We start from the raw sequence: 23,310 nt of genomic DNA, 5'->3' as shown, positions 1-23,310 counted from the left end.
AAAGTAAGACCGGGTCTTATATTAATTTTAGTCGAAAAAAACACACTAGGGCTTATTTTAAGGGTAGGGCTTATTTATTTACGGTATGTACATTGAACAACATACATTGCCCCCCAACGTCCCCCAAAGCCTGTTTATCAGCCCTGCGCTGCACCCCACATCGGGGGACTAATCGTACCCTATGTCACCCGCGAGCGCTGCTTCTCTCCCCCCCCCCCCCCTCCCTTGCCAAATAATTATCATCCGCTGCGCTGTACTTTGTATTCCTGTGTATTTTCGGCGAAACACGGTATCTGACTGTTTCCCCTTATCACCAGCACCTGGAGGGGCACTCATTTCGCCAGACCATTGTCTAAACAGTTTCCTTTCGCTGTCGGTCTCCCATCTCTGGGCTGCCGCGTGCAACTGTCTGAGGGTTCCTGCAGGCAAGGGTTGGCTGACAGTCAGCCAGTCTTTGTCTGCATGATCTCCTACACCACCTGGTCACCCATAAGTTTGGCTGCACTCCTGTGAATCCTCCACCTGTCAGCCAGATGGCTGTCTCTGTAGTTTTCTGCTGCATCTGGTCAAATACCATACACTTCCCACTGTGTGGTGGAAGTTCTGGCAACCCGCTGCTTCAGAGTAGTCCCGAGTGGGTCTCCCCATGTTGCTCCGTGAGCCCTCTGCAATGTGCCACATGCTGATTAGTGGGGTTTCCTACTTTATCAGGTCCCTCTCCACATGCCTGCCGTTCTCATGGCTTCAGGCTCATAGCCCACTTTTAGTGTGTGGTTCTGGATGGCGGGACCCAGTGTGGCCATGGTCTCTATGCCAGGTAGCCAGACTGTGCCTTCATGGCTTTCGAATTGACCAGGTCCCCTCCCCCATTCCTGCCGCTTCCGTGGCCGCAGTCCGGTGACTCCCTCCATGTGAAGTTCAACTCAGTATGCCTATGGGTTCATGGGACATCTTCTGGGTCTGCAAGTTTCCTGCCCCTCATGCATCCCTCATCTCTTGCATCTGCGACAGCAGTCCAGGGGTGTAGCATCATTATGAGCTGGGGCATGGGCATCGCCTGCAGGTTCCATGGCTATAGCTGCACTCTGTTTCCCTTTTCTAGGAGTACCACGTTGGTCTACTAGGCGCTTGATGATGTCACACCTTCGGGTGCTGTGTGTTTTCCATTCTGCCAGACATTGAGATGTCTGCGGCTTCCTTCATGTCTGCAGTTTGGTTCCCCTCTACTTTCGTGAGGTAACCATGTCTGTGTCCCTACTTAGGCTAGGTCCCTCTGCACATGTAGAGTCCTCCCTCCCTTCTGCTCGGAGTGATGCCTCGGGCCTTCCTGTGGTGTTGCTCTGCAATCCTGCGACGGTTGAGCACCTCTATTCTGGCCTTGGGCCTGATGGGGCGTAACAGTCAGATCAGCCCCTCCCTATCCCTCCAGGTACTTTTCTGGGGTTTCGGTCTAGGGTGACTCAGGCACCTACTCGGTTGCCTTTGCCACCGTCTGGCATGACTCTCCACACGTCTTGTATTTTTGCACAGCTCCAGTGTGAAGGGTTTCCATCCCTTTGGGGACACATTGTTGCTCCTCCAGACAGCGATGGGTTGTAGCTGGGCCTGGGGGCTACGTCCACACAGTACTTGTGGCTGTGGGGCAGCGTTTCTCTGCTCCTACAGTGCCTGGCACACTTTGCCAGTCCCCTTTCTACAAGGGGTATGGGGATCAGGGTGCTTGGCATGAGTCAGTACCTAAGTTTTCTCTCGTCCACCCTTGTTTCCCTCCACTGGGGGACTATTTGTTGAGTTTTTTTCTGAAGCCAAGATGTTGCCATCTCACTGTTCCCACTATATAGGTGGGGTATATGACTGGGCCTTTGGTTTTTGCTGAGAGCAATCAACAGTTTTTTGCTGTCCAGGCTTGAGTGCATACTGTCCACCATTGCAGCCTGGCTCTTTTTCGTTTTTATGGTTTTCTGCTGCTGCTCTTGCAGACTTGGCTCTCCTCTGGTGGGAGGAGTTTATGTCCTTTTTTATGGCTGGCGTCAGCTGGTCTAGCCACCGTCTGTTGTTTCAGGTTCTACCATTGCTTTTTTCTTCCCTCGGAGCAACCTCCCTGAAAGGGTGTGTTCTTCATTCCCCTTTGTTTGTGTCAGTATGTACTGCCCTGACTCCATAGTCTTCTGGAGTAACCTCCCTGTTTCCGTTCTGGCAGGATGTTTTTCCGGAGTGCTCTGGTCCGCTTGGACCTCTAGGGTCCAACACCGGTTGGTCTCCTTGGCTTGGACTCTGTCCGAGGATGCTGTGACGTGCCTTCCTTTCAGACGGCTCCTCCGGTTTCTTGGGCCTTAGTGATGGTTAAGGTTCCAGGCATGTGTATTGATCCAACCCGAAATCCTCCGTCATCAGTGTAGTCGGTTATGTTGGTTCAGTGGTGAGTCTTCCATTAAGTCTTCCAGATGGCTCAGACATCTCCAGTTTCCATTTCGTTCTCTGGGATTTCCCCCTTTCAAAACCCTGGGTCAGGGTTTTTTGGGTCTGCAGCAGTCCTGTTCTTTGTTCTCTGCACCAGACCTCTCCAGAGCAGATTCCGTCCTCCTTTTTTTTCCTTTAGTTTCTGGTCTACACCTCCTGTGGAGATCAGGCATACACTGATCTCCCTGTTGTGTTCTTTTGGACTTTTTTCTATCTGCTTCCGGGATTGTTTCGGCCCATCTGGCTTCCTGGTCTACCCTTTCTGGTCTTTCCATAGGGACCGGGTGTCTTGAGTATACAATGGACGATCCGGGTGTCTTGAGTCTACAAAGGGTGGTCCCTTCTTTTGGTGTCCTAGTCCATCTCCATGGACCGGAGATCTTCCGGGAGCTCGTTTGTCTCTGGTCTGGGGGCTCGTCCGCATGCCTGTGGTCTCGGGAGTTCAGTCTCGGAACTGACTCTTTTTCTCTGGTGGTTGGTTTTTCCCTCCCTAGGGGACTGCTTTGGTACGTCCAATCTGTAAGGTGAACCCCAATGAAGATTGACCGAGAAAAGGAGATTTTTTTTGGTGCTTACCGTAAAATCTTTCTTGTAGCCTTCATTGAGGGACTCCACACCCACCCGTTTCTTCATCTTTTTTCCGATTACTTTTTCCGGTTCTTGGGTTGTATATCCGGGATTCCTTTCTAGGGGCCTTCAGACATGTCTTGTTGGCTTCTCCTACTGCTTTGTGACAAAACTGATTACCTCACTTCCAGTGGGCGGGTATATCCTGCCAGGGAGGAGCCGACTTTTTTCTTCCTAGTGTCAGCGCCTCCTAGTGGCAAGAGCATATACCCATCTGTAAGGTGTCCCCCAATGAAGGCTACGAGAAAGAGATTTTACGGTAAACATAAAAAAAACTCCTTATATCTGTATATATAGGTCGGCAATCTGCCGCTAAGAGCAGCCTCACAGGGGGCCTGCAAGTCACCGAGTCCTTTCAGACATCGCGGAGCAGCCAACAGCTGGAGGCCCAAAATGGGTCAGGTCACCGGCGGATCCACAGCGTAAAATATGCAGCGGATCAGTTACGTGTGACCCTACCCTAAGAATGGATCAATCACAAACACGTACAATAACAATCTCAAAGGACAAACCTGACAAACGCCAGACCCAACCTCAAAAGAGCGGCCAATCCAACCATTTACAAGTGGGAAACTTTCTGTCCCTATAGACAAGGTCTTAAAAGGGTGCTCCGCTGGAAAACATTTTTTTTTTAAATCAACTGGTGCCAGAAAGTTCAACAGATTTGTAAATTACTTCTATTTAAAAATCATAATCCTTCCAGTAATTAGCTGCTGTATGCTCCACAGAAAGCTATTTTCATTTAGAATTTCCTTTCTATCTGACCACAGTGCTCTCTGCTGACACCTCTGTCAAATCTGTTTAACTTTCTGGCACCAGTTGATTTAAAAAAAGTTTTCCAGTGGAGTTCCCCTTTAAGCCAATTAATATACTCCCCATCCAGGCCATATCTCAGAACAGACCAGAGGTACTCATGGTTAGACTGATCAAATGCTCCCTACCATGCTCTACAACCTCTCAGACACTTAGCACATGTCAGAATCCGGGTTGGTAGCGGGAAGAACATGGGAGTGGATCCTCTGTGTCAGTGAGGCGATGACGTGGGCCGTACCAGGGGAACGGAATCTAATGGGTTACTGGTATTTACCAGAGCCCGCCGCAAAGCGGGATGGACTTGCTGCGGCAGGTAACCCCCAGGTCGTTCCACCCAATAGCGACTCCACCTCACTGACTGCTGAGACAGGCGCGGTACACAAGGACTAGGCAAAGGCAAGGTCGGACGTAGCAGAAGGTCTGGGCAGGCGGCAACGGTTCGTAGTCAGGGGCAACAGCAAAGGGTCTGGAAACACAGGCAATAGGCACACGGGAACGCTTTCACTGGCACTAGGGCAACAAGATCCGGCAAGGAAAGGAAGGGGAAGTGGGTTTTTATGTGTAGGGAGTGATTTGGAACTGATTGGGCCAGGCACCAATTAATGGTGCACTGGCCCTTTAAATCTGAGAGACCCGGCGCGCGCGCCCTAGAGAGCGGGGCCGCACGCGCCGGGACTGAGCAGGAGGACGGGACAGGTGAGATGATCGGGATGCGACCCGCGGGCAGGCACGTCCCGCCCCTAGGATCGCATACCCGCCAGGGGACACAGAGCAGCGCTCCTGGTCAGCGAGTCTGACCGGAGCTCTGCAAGGATGAACAGGACGCCGCGAGCGCTCCGGGGGAGGAGCGGGACCCGGAGCGCTCGGCGTTACAGTACCCCCCCCCCTTAGGTCTCCCCCTTTTTTTGGAACCAAAAAATTTGTGGATAAGCTCCTTGTCCAAAATATTGGCCTCCGCCTCCCAGGACCTCTCTTCAGGACCACAATTCTCCCAATCATTAAAAAAAAATTTTTTTTACCTCGAACAACCTTGGAGGCGAGGATCTCCTTCACAGAGAAGACATCAGAGGAGCCAGAAACAGGAGCAGGAACAGTGACCATGGGAGAAAAGCAGTTAAGTATGAGAGATTTGAGAAGAGAAACATGGAAAGAGTTAGGAATGCGAAGAGAAGAAGGAAGATGGAGCTTGTAGGAAACGGAATTGATTTGATTCTTGATCTTAAAAGGCCCGATGTAATGAGGATCCAGCTTGTAGCTAGGGACCCGGAACCGAATATATTTGGCAGAGAGCTATACTTTGTCACCAGGGGCAAAGACAGGAGGAGTTCTTCTCTTCTTATCCGCATGTTTCTTCATGCGAGACGAGGCCAGTGAGAGGGACTTTTGAGTCTCCCTCCAGATGGATGAGAAGTCCTGAGTTAATTCATCTACGGCAGGAACTCCAGATGAAGTGGGAATGGGGAGGGGGGGGGGGGGGCAGCGGGTGACGGATGTACACTACAAAGAATGGAGATTTAGCGGAAGACTCAGAATTCTTGAAATTGTACGAGAATTCAGCCCAGGGCAGCAGGTCAACCCAATCATCTTGGCGGTAGGAGACAAAATGTCGCAGATAGTCACCAAAAATTTGGTTCACTCTCTCCACTTGTCCATTGGATTGAGGGTGATAGGCGGACAAGAAATTCAATTTGATCTTTAACTAAGTGCAGAGAGCTCTCCAAAATTTTGAGATAAATTGAACGCCTCTATCTGAGAGGATATGCGTGGGAAGCCCATGGAGACGAAAAATGTGCAGAAAAAATTGCTTCGCCAACTGTGGCGCAGAAGGAAGGCCAGGAAGTGGGAAAAAGTGAGCCATTTTGGAAAAAAGATCATCGACCACCAAAATGACGGTGTTCCCATGAGATGAAGGAAGGTCCGTGATGAAGTCCATAGCTATGTGGGACCATGGCTGTTCAGGCACCGGTAGGGGGTGGAGAAGACCCGTAGGCTTCTGGTGTGGCGTTTTATCACGTACACATACTTTACAGGCCCGTACAAAGTCAGTCATATCTTTTTCCATGGAAGACCACCAGTAGTGTCTGGAAATCAACTGTATGGATTTTTTAATTCCGGCGTGACCAGCCAGATGGGAGGAATGACCCCATTTGAGAGTCTGGAGGCGAAGACGTGGAGGAACATAATTTTTCCTGGAGGAACTGGCACCAGAGAAGCAGGAGCAGAAGAGATCAGGCACTCAGGAGGTATAATGTGCTGAGGAAGGGACTCGGTTTCGGAGGCATCGGTGGAACAAGATAAGGCATCTGCCCTGATATTCTTGTTTGCAGGATGAAAATTAATTTGAAAGTTGAAGCTGGCAAAGAACAACGACCACCTGGCCTGGCGAGGATTTAAACGCTGTGCGGACTTGAGATAAGACAGATTTTTATGGTCAGTGTAGATGGTGATCGAATGAAGGGACCCTTCCAGAAGATGTCTCCACTCTTCGAGTGCCAACTTGATGGCCAACAGTTCACGGTCTCCTATAGAAGTTTTTTTCAGGAGGCGAAAAAGTTTTAGAGAAAAAGCCGCAAGTGACGTTTTTTCCCTTAGCGGTTCTTTGAAGGAGAACAGCTCCGGCTCCAACTGAGGAGGCGTCAACCTCGAGGAAAAAAGGCTTCAGAGGATCAGGTCTGGACAAGACTGGAGCAGAGGAGAAGGCAGCTTTGAGATGGTTAAAGGCTTCCTCCGCCTGTGGCGGCCAGGATTTCGGATTGGCATTTTTCTTAGTCAGTGCTACAATAGGAGCAACGATGGTGGAGAAGTGGGGAATGAATTGACGATAATAATTAGCAAATCCGAGAAATCTTTGGATGGCTCGCAGGCCAGTGGGATGTGGCCAATCCAGTACCGCAGATAGCTTATCAGGGTCCATTTGAAGACCCTGTCCAGAGACCAGGTATCCCAGGAAAGGAAGACAACTGCATTCAAAAGGCATTTTTCTAATTTGGCGTAAAGATGGTTTACACGAAAGCGCTGGAGCACTTGACGGACATGGAGCCGGTGTTCCTCAAGGTTGGAGGAAAAAATTAGGATATCATCAAGGTAGACCACTACACAGGTATACAATAAGTCCCAAAAGATTTTGTTGACAAAATCTTGAAAGACTGCAGGAGCATTGCAGCATTGCAAAGTCCAAATGGCATGACAACATATTCGAAGTGGCCATCTCTGGTGTTAAAAGTGGTTTTCCTCTCATCTCCCTCACGAATTCTGATGAGGTTATAGGCGCCCCTGAGGTCAAGTTTTGTAAAAACTTTTGCTCCGCGCAGACGGTCAAACAGCTCAGAGATGATAGGCAGAGGGTAGCGGTTCTTTACAGTGATTTTGTTAAGACCGCGGTAGTCAATGCAAGGCCGTAGGGATCCATCCTTTTTGGCAACGAAAAAGAAGCCCGCTCCTGCGGGAGATGAAGATTTTCGGATAAAACCCTTTTTAATGTTTTCTTGTATATATTCAGACATGGCCTGCGTTTCAGGAGCGGATAGTGGGAAAATCATGTCACGGGGTGGAGTAGTGCCAGGAAGCAAGTCAATAGGACAGTCAAAAGGTCTGTGTGGCGGTAAGACCTCAGCTTATTTTTTGGAAAAAACATCAGAATAGTCCTGATAGGCTCTAGGAAGACCTGGCAAAGGCGTGGCGAAGGTGACTTGACAGGTGGGAACAGACTTGAGACATCATTTATGGCAAGAAGGTCCCCAACTTTTAATATCCCCAGTGGCCCAGTCGAGGATGGGTGCATGACGCTGGAGCCAGGGCAGACCGAGAAGAATTTCCGAGGTGCAGTTGGGTAATACGAAAAATTCAATACTCTCCTGATGGAGATCTCCAGTGCCCATGAGCAGAGGTTCTGTGCAATAACGCATGGTGCAGACCAGTCTTTCTCCATTCACAGATGAAATGAAAAGAGGTTTGACGAGACGGTTAACAGGGATATTGAATTTATTAATGAAGGAGGTTTCAATGAAATTTCCTGCAGAACCAGAGTCCAGAAAGGCCACAGCGGAGAAAGAAGTATTAATATTTGCGGATAGGGAAATCCGCACAGGTATAGTCAGATGTGGAGAGGAGGAATTCACACCTAGTAAAGCCTCTCCCGCGTTAACTAGGTGTGTGCGTGCGTTTCCCTGACGCGGAGGACGAATAGGACAATCCTTTAGGAAATGTTCGGTACTGGCACAGTACAGGCACAAATTTCCATTTCTGCGGCGAGTCCTCTCTTCTTGAGTCAGGCGAGACTGATCCACTTGCATAGCCTCCTCGGCGGAAGGCACATGAGTAGGTTGCAGTGGACTTTGTAAGAGAGGTGCCAAGCAAGGAAATCGCCTGGTGCGAACAAGATCCTTTTCTTGGCGGAGCTCCTGGTGTCTTTCAGTGAAACGCATATCAATGCGGGTGGCCAACTGGATAAGTTCAGACAGGTTAGCAGAATTTTTTGGTGTGGCCAGAACATCTTTGATGTGGCTGGATAAACCTTTCTTGAAGGTCGCGCAGAGAGCCTCGTTGTTCCAGGCGAGTTCAGAAGCGAGGGTACGGAACTGTATGGCATATTCGCCCACTGAAGAGTTCCCTTTGACAAGATTCAGTAGAGCCGTCTCGGCTGAGGAGGACCGGGCTGGCTCCTCAAAGACACTGCGTACTTCAGAGAAGAAGGACTGTGGCAGGATCGTTGCGGTCCCAAAGCGGTGTGGCCCAGGACAAGGCCTTTCCAGACACCAGGCTGACCATGAACGCCACCTTAGACCTTTCTGTAGGAAACTGGTCCGAAATCATCTCCAGGTGTAGTGAACACTGGGTCAGGAAGCCACGGCACAACTTAGAATTCCCGTCAAATTTGTCCCGTAGAGACAGGCTAACTCTGGACTTGGCAGCGTCAGCTCGCTGTGGAGGAGATGCTGGAGCTGGCGGTGGAGGCAGAAGCTGCTGAAGCATGGCAGTCAACTGAGACAGCTGTTGTCCTTGTTGGGCAACCTGCTGGGACTGCTGGGCGACCACGGAGGTGAAGGCACCGAGACTTGGCAGCGGCCCCTCATCGGGATCCATGGCCGGATCTACTTTCAGAATCCGGGTTGGTAGTGGGAAGAACACAGGAGTGGATCCTCTGTGTCAGTGAGGCGATGGCGTGGGCCATACCAGGGGAACGGAATCTAAGGGGTAACTATTATTCACCAGAGCCCACCGCAAAGCGGGATGGACTTGCTGCGGCAGGTAACCCCCAGGTCTTTCCACCCGATAGCGACTCAACCTCACTGACTGCTGAGACAGACAAGGACTAGGCAAAGGCAAGGTCGGACGTAGCAGAAGGTCTGGGCAGGCGGCAACGGTTCGTAGTCAGGGGCAACGGCAAAGGGTCTGGAAACACAGGCAAGAGGCGCACGGGAATGCTTTCACTGGCACTAGGGCAACAAGATCCGGCAAGGACAGGAAGGGGAAGTCGGTTTTTATGTGTAGGGAGCGATTTGGAACTGATTGGTCCAGGCACCAATTAATGGTGCACTGGCCCTTTAAGTCTGAGAGACCCGGCGCGCGCGCGCCGGGACTGAGCAGGAGGACGGGGCAGGTGAGATGATCGGGATGCGACCCGCGGGCAGGCATGTCCCGCCGCGCGGATCACATCCCCGCCGAGGGACACAGAGCAGCGCTCTCGGTCAGCGAGTCTGACCGGAGCGCTGCAAGGATGAACAGGACGCCGCGAGCACTCCGGGGGAGGAGCAGGACCCGGAGCGCTCGGCGTTACAGCACAGCAATAAGCAGTGCTTTAAGTGGGCCGGTACGCTATTCCAAAAATAGCTTGTGAGCGTACCTCCACCTCTGTCCCGTGCTTTTAGCATACCGGAACGCTCATTTGCACATCTGTTTTAATTATAGAATGCAAAGCGTGCATGCCTGCTGACAGAGCTGTGCGGGGCTCTGCCAGACCTCCATAACAGAGCTGCCATGCTTCTTCCTCCCAGCCGACCTCAGTGGCGGATCCGGGGGGGGGGGGGGGGGGGGTCAACGGGGGAATTGGGAGCTGTTAGTTCCTGCTGCACCATCCTCTCACCTTTATCACGCGCTGCTCCATTCTTGCAGCGTGTGGGCCACGCGGACACCATCCACGGCAGGACGGCGTGACGTCACATCATCGCGCCGGCGTCCGGAGATCACATTCCCACAGCGCACACTCTGCAAGAATGGAGCAGCGTATGAGATGTGAAAGCAAGTAAGAGAGCTGCTCGGGCGCTATACCATGCAGGGGAAGGAATGCACGGGGGTGGGGGGCACCATAAGTTGGATAAGTTGGAAGCACATGTCAGGGGGGCATTATATGTAAGGGTCACATAACAGGGTGGCATTATATGTAAGGGGCACATGACAGGGGGCATTATATGTAAGGGGCACATGACGGGGACATTATATGTGCGGGGCACATGACAGGGGGAAATTATATGTGCGGGGCACATGACGGGCATTATATGTGAGGGGCGCATAACTGGGGGCATTATATGTGAGGGGCACAGCACAGGGGCAGCATTAAATGCTAGGGGCACTGGACAAAGGGCATCATTATTATGTGGGGGGAACAGGACGGGTCATAATTATATGTGGGGGCACAGGATGGGGCATTATTGCTATACATGAGGGGCACAGAGTGTTTTGTATTCCAGAGTTATAGTGTATACTATAAGGAATTTCTGGGGTAGTACGGTTTTTATGGGCCACAATACATTACGGTATTGTATTCAGAGGGTGCACGGCAAGGTTATATTCAGAGAGCGCAGTATGTTGTAGTAACATATTCAGAGGGTTCAGTGTGTAGTAGTATTATATTCAGAGAGTACAGTGTGTGGCAGCATTATATTTGGAGGGTATGGTGTGTGGCGGTTTTATACTCAGAGGATACAGTGTGTAGTATATTCAGAGGGTACGATGTGTGGCGGTATTATATTCAGAGGGTACAGTGCGTCAGAATTATATTCAGAGGGTGTGTGCCAGTATTATAGTACTATATCAAAGGATAGGGTGTTTGGCCGTATTATAATAATTATTGTTTTCATATAGAGGATCAGAATCCACTGACAGTGAGGAGCCATCTGGGTGTCAAGTTCTGCAGAGAGAACATTTAGCTGGACCTGGCGGTATGTACATCTGAATTAAATGCTAGCGCAGCGCTCTGCTACCTGGGACTCTCAGGACATGATGGGAGAAGTAGTTTTACAGCAGCTGGAAGTTCTAGAGTATTCTGTCACTACATGGTCTGACTGTTTAGGATCTGGAAGGATTGTGAACCCCCTCTCAATGTCTTTTTTGGGCCACTTAAAGCACTGGCAATAAGTGTACTGCGGCTGTCAAAACCATTGCATTGGGCAGGGAACTGTGAGCCCTTAGCTGATCCTAAACATCTTTCCCTGCTTACTTGCTTAACCACTCTAATAGAGGATAATAACTGGGCGACAGTCCCTTTCTACCTAAAAGTGCAGGGGCGTAATGTCAACATAATAAACGGAACTGTACAAAGTTTGGGTACATGTCAAGAACACGAGGGGTTAAACCAAAAAACATGATTAAGGACCTAATACACTACAGGAATGCAACAAACAGAAATATCAAGGCAAGATATAGCACACTGACAATCAGTTCAGGAACCAGAGACAAGATAAACGGCAGATATGATAATATGTACAAGACTGGGAAACAGTATAATAACAGGGCTAAACAGGACCAGGATATGCAAGGGATGAACGGGTTAGCTGATGGTCAGACACCATACAGGTCAGGATTACTAGATCACTATTCACACTAGACAGATACAACAAAAACTTTAAAAGCCAAACTCCATAATATGAAGGAATACGGGTTAAGATTCTAAACAGGGCAGGAATACTAAATACCGAACACTGGACTTAAAACCATTCACATCACAATTTTGCAATACGTTTTTGTATCAGTCCCCCCCCCCCCCCCCCAAACGTGAAACAAAAAACTCACAAAACTGTATGCAAAATCGTGCATTATAAAAACCGTATATGGTTTTCATACCTGTAAAAAAGTAATTTGATTGAGTCACCCTCAGACTCCCGCAGCCGGGGGTACTACTACTCCCATCACAGAACAGACTTATTCCCATGATGGGAATAGTAGTTACCCTGGCTGCGGGAGTCTGTGGGCGGTGGGGGAGACTACAGTAATGCCTGTATGTTGCATGTTGGGGGTAGTAGTACAGGGGCTGAGGGACTGATTATGCTAATTTGCATAATTAATTATATATGCGTGACATCACACGAAGCTCCGCCATGTCCAGACACCGTGTCATGTACCAGCCCAGCGTCTGCAAATTAACCCCTCAGCCTCCGGTCTGAGAGTCTGACAGTGAGGTCCATAGCGAGGGGGGGGGGTGGATTGACAACTCATGGGGACCCCGGGTAAGAGTGAATCATGGGGGGGCCGCTAGGGTTACTATGATTCTTGCCCAAAAATACCTGCCATGCTAATTTGCATAATTAATTATATATGCATGACATCACATTAATCCCCCCCCCTTGATCCCCCTGTGCCATAATCATTCCAGTTGATTCCCCCTTGCCATACTTTTACTAATTTCAAGTGATCCCCTGCTGAACCCCATATCATAACCATTCCAATTGATTCATCCCCCCCCCTCCCACCGATCCCCCTGTGCAATAACCACTGCCTACTTATCTGGCCTGTATGTCTTCAGCATGCTCAGGTTAAGTGTAAAGGCAGCTGCCAGGTCCCCTCTGCGCCAGCAGGCGGAACCGAAAATGGAACGACCTTCTGCGCACGCAGCTCTTCGGCGCAATGTCAGGGGGGTCCCTTGTCAGTCCCTGCAGCCACCGCCACAGCACACTGTTTTAAAGTGGCCGGCTGCTTGTTATGCAGCACGGGCCGCGACCTTACAGGTACAGAGTACATCCACACGGGCGGGTTTACAGTGAGTTTCCTGCTTCAAGTTTGAGCAGCGGCAAATTTTCTGCCACGGCGCAAACTCCTAGCGGGAAACTCACTGTAAACCCCCGCCAGTGTGAATGAACCCTAAAAACACTACACTAACACAAAATAAAGGGTAAAAAAACCCCTTACACTGCCCCCCCCCCCTCAATAAAAATATAAAACATATCGAACGGCAGTGTTTCCAAAACGGAGCCTCCAGCTGTTGCAAAACAACAACTCCCAGCATTTCCGGACAGCTACTGACTGTCCAGGCATGCAGGGAGTTTAGCAACAGCTGGAGCTGGCGTAGAATACCAATATGTCCACCCCTATGCAACCCCTAATTTAGTTCTCAAATGCGCATGGCGTTCTCTCAGTTCGGAGCCCTGTCATATTTCAAGGAAAGTTTAGTGCCACATAAGGGGTATATCCGTACTTGGGAGCAATTTTGTTACAAATTTTGGGGGGCTTTTTCTCCTTTTACCCCTTATGAAAAGGAAAAGCTGGGGTCTACACCAGCCTGTTAGTGTAAGATTTTTTATTTTTTTACACTAACAGGCTGGTGTTGCCCCATACTTTTTATTTTCACAAAAAGGAAAAAAAGACCGCCAAAATTTGTAACGCAATTTCTTTTGAGTACGGAAATACCCCATATGTGGGCGTAAAATGCTCTGCAGGTGCACAACAAGGCTCAGGAGTGAGAGTGCAGTATGTACATTTGAGGCCTAAATTGGTGAGTTGTACAAGGGTGGCTGATTTTACAGTGGTTCTGACAAACACAAAACAATACCCACATGTGACCCCATTTTGGAAACTACACCCCTCACAGAATGTAACAAGGGGTATAGTGAGCCTTAACACCCCACAGGTGTTAGAAGAATTTTCGTTAAATTTGGATGGGAAAATAAAGAAACATTTTTTTTACTAAAATGCTGGCGTTACCCTAAATTTTTCATTTTCACAAGGTAAAATAGGAATAAAGCCCCCCCCCCCCAAAATTTGTAACCCAATTTCTTCTGAGTAAGAACATACCCCATATGTGGATTGTAAAGTGCTCTGCGGGCAATCTACAATGCTCAGAAGAGAAGGAGTGCCATTGGGCTTTTAAAGAGAAAATTTGTCCGGAATTGAAGGCCACGTGTGTTTACAAAGCCCCCATAGTTCCAGAACAATGGACCCCCCCCCCCCACACGTGATCCCATAAGGGGTAGAGTGAGCATTTACACCCCATAGGTGTCTGACAGATTTTTGGAACAGTGGTCCGGGAAAATGAATAATTTTTCATTTGCATAGCCCACTGTTCGAAAGATCTGTCAAACGCCAGTGGGGTGTAAATGCTCACTGCACCCCTTATTAAATTCTGTGAGGGGTTTCCAAAATGGCATCACATGTGGGGGGTCCACTGTTCTGACACCACGGGGGGCTTTGTAAATGCACAAGACCCATGACTTCTATTCCAACCAAATTCTCTCTCCAAAAGCTCAATGGTGCTCCTTCTCTTCTGTGCATTGTAATGCGCCAGCAGAGCACTTGACTTCCACACATACCATACCCCAAATGGGGTTACAAATTTTGAAGGGCATTTTCTCCTATTACCCCTTGTAAAAATGTAAAATTTGGGGAAAAACCAGCATTTTAGTGGAATTTTTTTTATTTATTTACACATCTGACTTTAACGAAGTCTTCAAACACCTGTGGGGTGTCAAGGCTCACTGGACCCCTTGTTATGTTCCTTGAGAGGTGTAGAGTCCAAAATAGTATGCCATGTGTTTTTTTATTTATTTTTTATTTGCTGTTCTGGCACCATAGGGGCTTCCTAAATGTGACATGCCCCCCAAAAACCATTTCAGCTAAATTTGCTTTCCAAAAGCCAAATGTGACTCCTTCTCTTCTGAGCATTGTAGTGAACCCGCAGTGCACTTGACGTCCATTCATGGGGTATTTCCATACTCAGAAGAGATGGGGTTACAAATTTTGGGGGACATTTTCTCCTATTACCCTTGTAAAAATGTAAAATTTTAGGAAAAAAATGAATTTTTGTGAAAAAAATTTAAATTCATTTACACATCCAACTTTTACGAAAAGTCGTCAAACACCTGTGGGGTGTTAAGGCTCACTGGACCCCTTGTTACGTTCCTTGAAGGGTGTAGTTTCCAAAATAGTATGCCATGTGTTGTAGTTTTTTTGCTGTTCTGGAACCATAGGGGCTTCCTAAATGTGACATGCCCCCAAAAATCATTTCAGAACAACTCACTCTCCAAAACCCCATTGTCGCTCCTTCCCTTCTGAGCCCTCTAGTGCACCCACAGAGCACTTGACATATACATATGAGATATTTCCTTACTCGAGAGAAATTGGGTTACAAATTTTAGGGGGATTTCTCTCCTTTTACCCGTTGTAAAAATTCTAAAACTGGGTCTACAAGAACATGCGAGTGTAAAAAATGAAGATTTTTAATTTTCTCCTTCACTTTGCTGCTATTCCTGTGAAGCACCTAAAGCGTTAACAAACTTACTGAATGTCATTTTAAATACTTTGAGGGGTGCAGTTTTTATAATGTAGTAATTTATTGGGTATTTCTAATATAAAGACCCCTCAAATCCACTTCAAAACTGAACTGGTCCCTGAAAAATTCAGATTTTAAAAATTTTGTGAAAAATTTGAAAATTACTGCTTAACTTTGAAGCCCTTTGATGTCTTCCAAAAGTAAAAAAAAATGTCAACTTTATGATGCCAACATAAAGTAGACATATTGCATATGTGAATCAATATATAATTTATTTGGGATATCGATTTTCCTTATAAGCAGAGAGTTTCAAAGTTCCAAATATGCAACATTTTCAAATTTTACATCAAATTTTTGAATTTTTCACCAATAAATTATGCAAGTATCGACAAAAATTTACCACTAACATAAAGAAGAATATGTCATGAAAAAAACAATCTTTGAATCAGAATGAAAAGTAAAAGCATCCCAGAGTTATTAATGCTTAACCCGTTAAGGACCAGGGGGGTTTACGTTTTTGCATTTTCGTTTTTTTCTCCTTGCCTTAAAATCATAACTCTTTCAATTTTGCACCTAAAAATCCATATGATTGCTTATTTTTTGCGCCACCAATTCTACTTTGTAATGACGTAAGTCATTTTGCCCAAAAATCTACGGTGAAACGGAAAAAAAATCATTGTGCGACAAAATTGAAAAAAAAAAACGCCATTTTGTAACTTTTGGGGGCTTCCGTTTCTACGTAGTAAATTTTTCGGTAAAAATGACACCTTATCTTTATTCTGTAGGTCCATAGGATTAAAATGATACCCTACTTATATAGGTTTGATTTTGTCATCATAACTACATGCAGGAAAATTAATAAGTTTAAAATTGTCATCTTCTGACCCCTATAACTTTTTTATTTTTCCGTGTATGGGGCGGTATGAGGGCTAATTTTTTGCGCCGTGATCTGAAGTTTTTAACGGTACCATTTTTGCATTGATAGGACTTATTGATCGCTTTTTATTCATTTTTAAATGATATAAAAAGTGACCAAAAATGCACTATTTTGGACTTTGAAATTTTTTTTGCACGCACGCCATTGACCGAGCGGTTTAATTAATGATATATTTTTATATTTTTATAATTTCCGCACGCAGTGATACCATATACCGTATTTATCGGCGTATAACACGCACTTTTTAGGCTAAAATTTTTAGCCTAAAGTCTATGTGCGTGTTATTCGCCGATAAGCCGCTGCAGTTCAATGATTTAAAGCGGGTGCTTTAAATCAATGAACTGCAGCGGCTTTGCAGGTGCAGAGACAGCCAGCACTGCCGGCTTCTCTGCCCCTGCCTGCCCTGGGGTCTAGAGCCCTGCTGCCGGCCCTTCTCTCCCTCTGGCTATCGGCGCCGCTGCCCGTTCTCTCCCCCTATCGGTGCCGGCGCCCCATTGCCGGCGCCGATAGCCAGGGTGAGAGAAGCGGCGCCGACAGCCAAGGGGAGAGAAGGGGCAGCGGCACCCATTGCCGGCGCCGCTGCCCCGTTGCCTCCCCCATCCCCGGTTGCATAATTACCTGTTGCCGGGGTCGGGTCCGCGCTGCTTCAGGCCTCCGGTGTGCGTCCCCTGCGTCGTTGCTATGCGCTGCACGGCGCGGCGCATGACGTCAGTGCCCCATTGCCGGCGCCGCTTCTCTCACCCTGGCTATCGGCGCCGGCAATGGGGCGCCGGCACCGATAGTCAGGGGGATAGAACGGGCAGCGGCACCGATAGCCAGGGGGAGAGAAGGGCCGGCAGCAGGGCTCTAGACCCCAGGAAAGGCAGGGGAAGAGAAGCGGGCAGCGACGGCCTCTCTCCCCCTGCCTTTCCTGGGGGTGTATCGGGGTATACACGCGCACACACACGCACCCTCATTTTACCATGGATATTTGGGTAAAAAACTTTTTTTACCCAAATATCCTTGGTAAAATGAGGGTGCGTGTTATAGGCCAGTGCGTGGTATACCCCGATAAATACAGTATTTTTATTTTTATTTACACTGTGTTTTTTTTTATGGGAAAAGGGGGGTGATTCAAACTTTTAATAGGGGAGGGGTTAAATGATATTCATTCACTTTTTTTTTCCCTTTTTTTTTTTGCAGTGTTATAGCTCCCATAGGGACCTATAACACTGCACACACTGATCTTTATCATCGATCACTGGTTTCTCATAGGAAACCAGTGATCGATGATTCTGCCGCATGACTGCTCATGCCTGGATCTCAGGCACTGAGCAGTCATTTGGCGATCGGACAGCGAGGAGGCAGGTAGGGGCCCTCCCGCTGTCCTGTAAGCTGTTCGGGATGCCGCGATTTCGCCGCGGCTATCCCGAACAGCCCACTGAGCTAACCGGCTATTAGCGGCGGGTCCCGGCTTCACTATGACGCCGGGCCCGCTGTGATATGATGCGGGGTTACCATGTAACCCCGCATTATATCACGGGAGCAGGACCAAGGACGTACCGGTACGTCCTTGGTCCTTAAGGGGTTAAAGTGACAGTGGTCAGATTTGCAAAAAAGGGCTGCATCCTTAAGGTGAAAATGGGCTGCGTCCAAGGGGTCCTTAAATTGTTTAATTCCTACAGAAAACTAATACAAACAACCAAAAAGGGGTACTCCGGTGGAAAACTTTTTTTTTTAAATCAACTGGTGCCAGAAAGTTAAACAGATTTGTAAATTACTTCTATTAAAAAATCTTAATCCTTCCAGTACTTATTAGCTGCTGAATACTACACAGTGCTCTCTGCTGACATCACAAGCACAGTGCTCTCTGCTGACATCTCTGTCCATTTTAGGAACTGTCCAGAGTATGATATGTTTGCTATGGGGATTTTCTCCTACTCTGGACAGTTCTTAAAATGAACAGAGATGTCAGCAAAGAGCACTGTGCTTGTGATGTCAGCAGACAGCTCTGTGTTCACAAAAGAAAAAAAATTCCTCTGTAGTATTCAGCAGCTAAAGAGTACTGGAAGGATTAAGATTTTTTAATAGAAGCAATTTACAAATCTGTTTAACTTTCTGGCACCAGTTTTCTGTAGGAAGTAAACAATGGATTGTTTTAACAAAAAACAATCTTGTTTTTTGCAAGTTCCAACATGATTAAAAAAAAAAATTCTGTTAATTTCATCAACTGGATGAAGAGCCTGAAATAATGGTCTTGAGTGATTATCTGTCATTATGGGTGAAGATTCAGAAAAATTCCTGTGGATGATGATGGTGTCACACGTCACAGTACTGCACTCTTTAGCTCCAATATGCATTGGCAAATGGAGGCCTGTAATATATACTAGCATTTCTAATGCTCCAACTGGTGGAAACCGGTAATTAGAAATTTTTGTAGTTCTCAGGTTGTTGCTGCAATTGATAAAATTGTCCAAGAAGTGTTGGAGCGTCTCTCTAAAGATGAAGCCCCGGTTCTGCTCGTTGAAAACAGATCAAATTGGAACAACATAGAGTAAGTGGAAGATCATATCTGGACACAACTGTCCTTCCATATAGTGCAAGTTTAAGAAATAGCAAATATGAACTATATTTGATAGAACATGGCATCCTTATATACACTTGTTCTGCTGCTCATGTTCAGGTTTACAGATTCCATTGGATTGCAAATGGCTAAAAACTGCACTACTCGAAGAGTAAAAAGTAACCATCCCAAGTCTGCACAGCGGTTTGGTGAGAGCAGTCGGGCATACACTGCACTTATAGTTTATTATCAGCATATATTAAGGTTAGATGTAACATCTATTGTACAGGAGTGATGCACCCAAAACTAAGTCTGAGAATAAAGCATAAAGCCATTAAAGGGGTACTCCGGTAAAAAAAAAAATATATATATATATATATATATAAACTGTTGCCAGAAAGTTAAACAGCTTTGTAAATTACTTTTATTTAAAGATCTTAACAATTCCAGTACCTATCAGCTGCTGTATGCTCCACAGGAAGTTCTTTTCTTATAATAATTTTTTCTGTCTGACCACAGTTCTCTCTACAGAACACCTATGTCTGTCTCAGGAACTGTTCAGAGCAGAATAGGTTTGCTATGGGGATTTGCTCCTGCTCTTGATAGTTCCTGAGACAGAGGTGTCAGCAGAGAGAACTGTGGTCATACAGAAAATACATTTAAAAAGAAAAGAACTTCCTGTGGAACATACAGCAGCCGATAAGTACTGGAAGGGTTAGGATTTTTTAAATAGAAGTAATATACAAATCTGTTTAACATTCTGGCACCAGTTGAATAAAAAATAATGTGTCTATCTGAGGTCTATAGAGGTCTATATCTCAGCCCCTTGCACCTGAGTTTATGGAGTTCACAAAGGTGAGGTATGTACGATGTGTCAAAAGACCACATTTGGGTGGATTATTGTAGCTGCTTAAAACACTTTGCATAGACGTTCAATTAGGAGCAGTCTCGACCAATTAAAGGGGTATTCCGGTGGAAAACTATATATTTTTTTTTTAAATCAACTGGTGCCAGAAAGTTAAACAGATTTTTAAATTACTTCTAGTTAAAAATCATAATCCTTCAAGTACTTATCAGATGCTGTATTCCGCACAGGAAGTTGTATTTCTTTCTGGAGTTCTTTTCTGTCTGACCACAGTGCTCTCTGCTGACACCTCTATCCATGCCAGGAACTGTCCAGAGCAGGAGAAGTTTGCTATGGGGATTTGCTTGTACTCTGCACAGTTCCTGACATGGACAGAGGTGTCAGCAGGGAACAATGTAGTCAGACTGAAAAGAATTCCAGAAAGAAATATAACTTCCTCTGCAGCATACAGCAGCTGATAAGTACTGGAAGGTTTAAGATTTTTTTAATAGAAGTAATTTACAAATCTAGATAACAAAAGAAGGGGATGTGCAGCTCACAATTAACTAGCCGAGGAATGATGGTTGTACACCTACACCTGTTGTCTGAATAGTATAAAAAAAGAGAATAAAAAATAATCAGGGCTAGTATCAGACAACCTGATACATGTTAAAATAAATATACTACAATAAAGATTTGGATCGTGCTTCAATTTGATGATATAAATATAAAATATTTATTAAATTACACAATTAGTACAATTAAACCTCATAACACAGGGCCCTTGTGCAGAGGTAATAAGTGTTAAATAAAATATAATCTAATAAAACATGTATCATAACATACCGTGTTTCTCCGAAAATAAGACTGAGTCTTATATTAATTTTAATCACCAAAAACACACTAGGGCTTATTTTCAGGGTAGGGCTTATTTATTTATGGTACCGTATGTACATTGAACAACATTTAACGGTATTTACTCCCCCCCATCATTATCATGTGATGGGCACAGCTCTGACCCCCAACATCCCCCCCCCCCCCCGCCGGTTTATCAGCCCAGCGCTGCACCCCACATCGGGGGACTAATCGTATGTCACCAGCGAGCGCTGCTTCTCTCCCCCCTGCCAAATAATTATCAGCCGCTGCGCTGTACTTTGTATTCCTATGCCCGGGCTGCAAATATTTAAAAAAACAAACTTTAACTTACCTTCGTCCTCCGTTCCCGCGTTGCTAAGGAACCGGCCTCATGGTCCCTCCGCTGTTCTTGCTGCGGTCCTGGGGATGGGAATGTCACAGAACCTTCAGCCTATCACCGGCCGCAGCAATGTCCCGCCTCGGCCGATGATAGGCTGAGCCGACTGTTACATAGTTACATAGTTAGTATGGTTGAAAAAAGACATACGTCTATCAAGTCCAACCAGGGAATTGAAGGGAAGGATGTAAGGGGATAAAGGAAAGGGATTTAGTTTTATAATTATGCATAAGATTTAATGTTATTTTGTTCCAGGAATGTATCTAACCCTGTTTTAAAGCTGTTAATTGTTCCTGCTGTGACCAGTTCCTGAGGTAGACCGTTCCATAAATTCACAGTCCTCACGGTAAAGAAGGCGTGTCGCCCCTTTAGACTAAACCTTTTCTTCTCCAGACGGAGGGAGTGCCCCCTCGTCCTTTGGGGGGGTTTAACCTGGAACAGTTTTTCTCCATATTTTTTGTATGGGCCATTTATATACTTATATGCGTTTATCATATCCCCCCTTAAACGTCTCTTCTCAAGACTAAACAATTGTAACTCCTTTAATCGCTCCTCATAGCTAAGATGTTCCATGCCCCATATTAGTTTAGTCGCGCGTCTCTGCACCCTTTCCAACTCCGCAGTGTCCCTTTTATGAACAGGCGACCAAAACTGAACAGCATATTCCAGGTGAGGCCGTACCAATGCTTTATAAAGGGGGAGTATTATGTCCCTGTCCCTTGAGTCCATGCCTTTTTTGACTGTCATGTAAGAAGCCGGCCGACTCCTTACATGACAATGCGCTCAGCCTATCATCGGCAGAGGCGGGACATTGCTGCGACCGGTGATAGGCTGAAGGCTCTGCGACATCACAACACCAGGAAGCAGCAAGAGCAGCGGAGGACAGTGAGGCCGGTTCCTTAGCAACGGGGGAACGGAGGACAAAGATAAGTTAAAGTTTGTTTTTTAATATTTGCAGCCCGGGCATTGCCTAGGTCAGTGGTCTTCAACCTGCGGACCTTCAGATGTTGCAAAACTACAACTCCCAGCATACCCGGACAGCCGTTGGCTGTCCGGGCATGCTGGGAGTTGTAGTTTTGCAACATCTGGAGGTCCGCAGGTTGAAGACCACTGGCCTAGGTCTTATTTTCGGGGTAGGGCTTATATTGCAGCCCGCCCCGATAATACAGCTAGGACTTATTTTCGGGGTAGGGTGTATTTTCGGGGAAACAGGGTAATACACACACCGATATATAGCACCACTATGAGGTATCAAGAGTAATAGATCTTTTGATGCTCCAGAATCTGATAGTCCAGAAAATAGACTGGTAATCCACAATAGGATATAGTTCCAAGGAAATATATAGTAGATCAGTGTTCCCCCACACATTAGGAAGGCAGTGTTCCCCCACACATTAGGCGCAGGCAGTGTTCTCCCACATTATGTAGGCAGTCTTCCCCCACAGACATACAGCTTCCAGCCATATACAGTGTATGGCTGGAGGCTGTATGCCTGTGTACTGCCCACTTCAGTGCTCCGACCACCGCTCTGGCTATAGCAGTAGGTCCCGGGACCCGCGCCTTCGTCAGTGACGTCCCGGTGTGCGCCCGGGGGGCCCATGCGTTTTTAAACTTAACGCGGGGCCACAGGGAGTTGATAGTGATGGGGGGAATTGCCCCGTCGCTACAGGACGGGCAAACACCGGCTCTGCTCGGGGTCCCGGGCCAGCTTGGGGCCCCAAGCAATTGCTTGGTTTGCCTGTCCTGTTGCGACTGGCCTGGAGTCGGGTGTGTGTCTTGACCTCCGCCGAACCCACGAGACTGACTCACTGAACCCCTGGGGTTCGATCGAACCCAGGTTAAGAACCACTGTAGTAGGTGGATATATAGTTACCAGGCTGTTGGTGACCCAGCAGATGTTAACACACGTGGACAATTGATGAGGTTCGCAACTACATTAGATGGTATGGGACGCTGGCATGCGTCGCCGCGGCTGGTCTGCCTGCCACAGACCCAGTTGTAGTGAATGCCACTTGCAGGATATCCGCTGATAGATGGTGGTATACAGCCTTTGTGTGCAGACCTCGTGGTGTCCTATGGTGTGTGACGTCACGGGCAATCGGCAGCATTGCCTGGATGTTGGAGCTGGATACAGGACGGCTGATTGATGCAGAGCTGTGGTTGCAGCCCAAATAACTGGTTCGGAGTCCTCAGGTTGGTGTGTGCTGTGTGAATATCGGGGATGCGGTATTACAACACCTAGACGTGTTTCAGGGCACTAGTTTGTCAAAACGGCTCTTTCTTCAGTAGGCATATGTGATTTCTGAAGCTGCAAATCCTTTATATAGTTATGAGGTCACAATCAAATTAATAAGGTAAA

The 23,310-nt window shown here is 47.1% G+C and overlaps 1 protein-coding gene across 9 annotated transcripts in view; it reads left to right on the top strand.

The window, feature by feature from the left end:
- SPO11 (SPO11 initiator of meiotic double strand breaks) overlaps positions 1–23,310 on the top strand; it is a 274,209-nt gene that overhangs the window by 216,162 nt on the left and 34,737 nt on the right. For 8 of the 9 annotated variants that reach the window (XM_056548964.1, XM_056548965.1, XM_056548963.1 and 5 more), the window contains 2 exons: positions 18,733–18,846; positions 18,976–19,064. In XM_056548964.1, the coding sequence (XP_056404939.1) occupies positions 18,733–18,846; positions 18,976–19,064 (203 nt within the window). The remainder of the gene's footprint in view (positions 1–18,732; positions 18,847–18,975; positions 19,065–23,310) is intronic. The other variant, XM_056548968.1, reaches the window with a different exon arrangement.

Source organism: Hyla sarda, chromosome 12 (assembly GCF_029499605.1).
Source record: "Hyla sarda isolate aHylSar1 chromosome 12, aHylSar1.hap1, whole genome shotgun sequence".
Lineage (NCBI taxonomy): Eukaryota > Metazoa > Chordata > Amphibia > Anura > Hylidae > Hyla > Hyla sarda.
The sequence above is the reverse complement of the archived record's forward strand: the minus strand, read 5'-3'. Positions and strand labels throughout refer to the sequence as shown.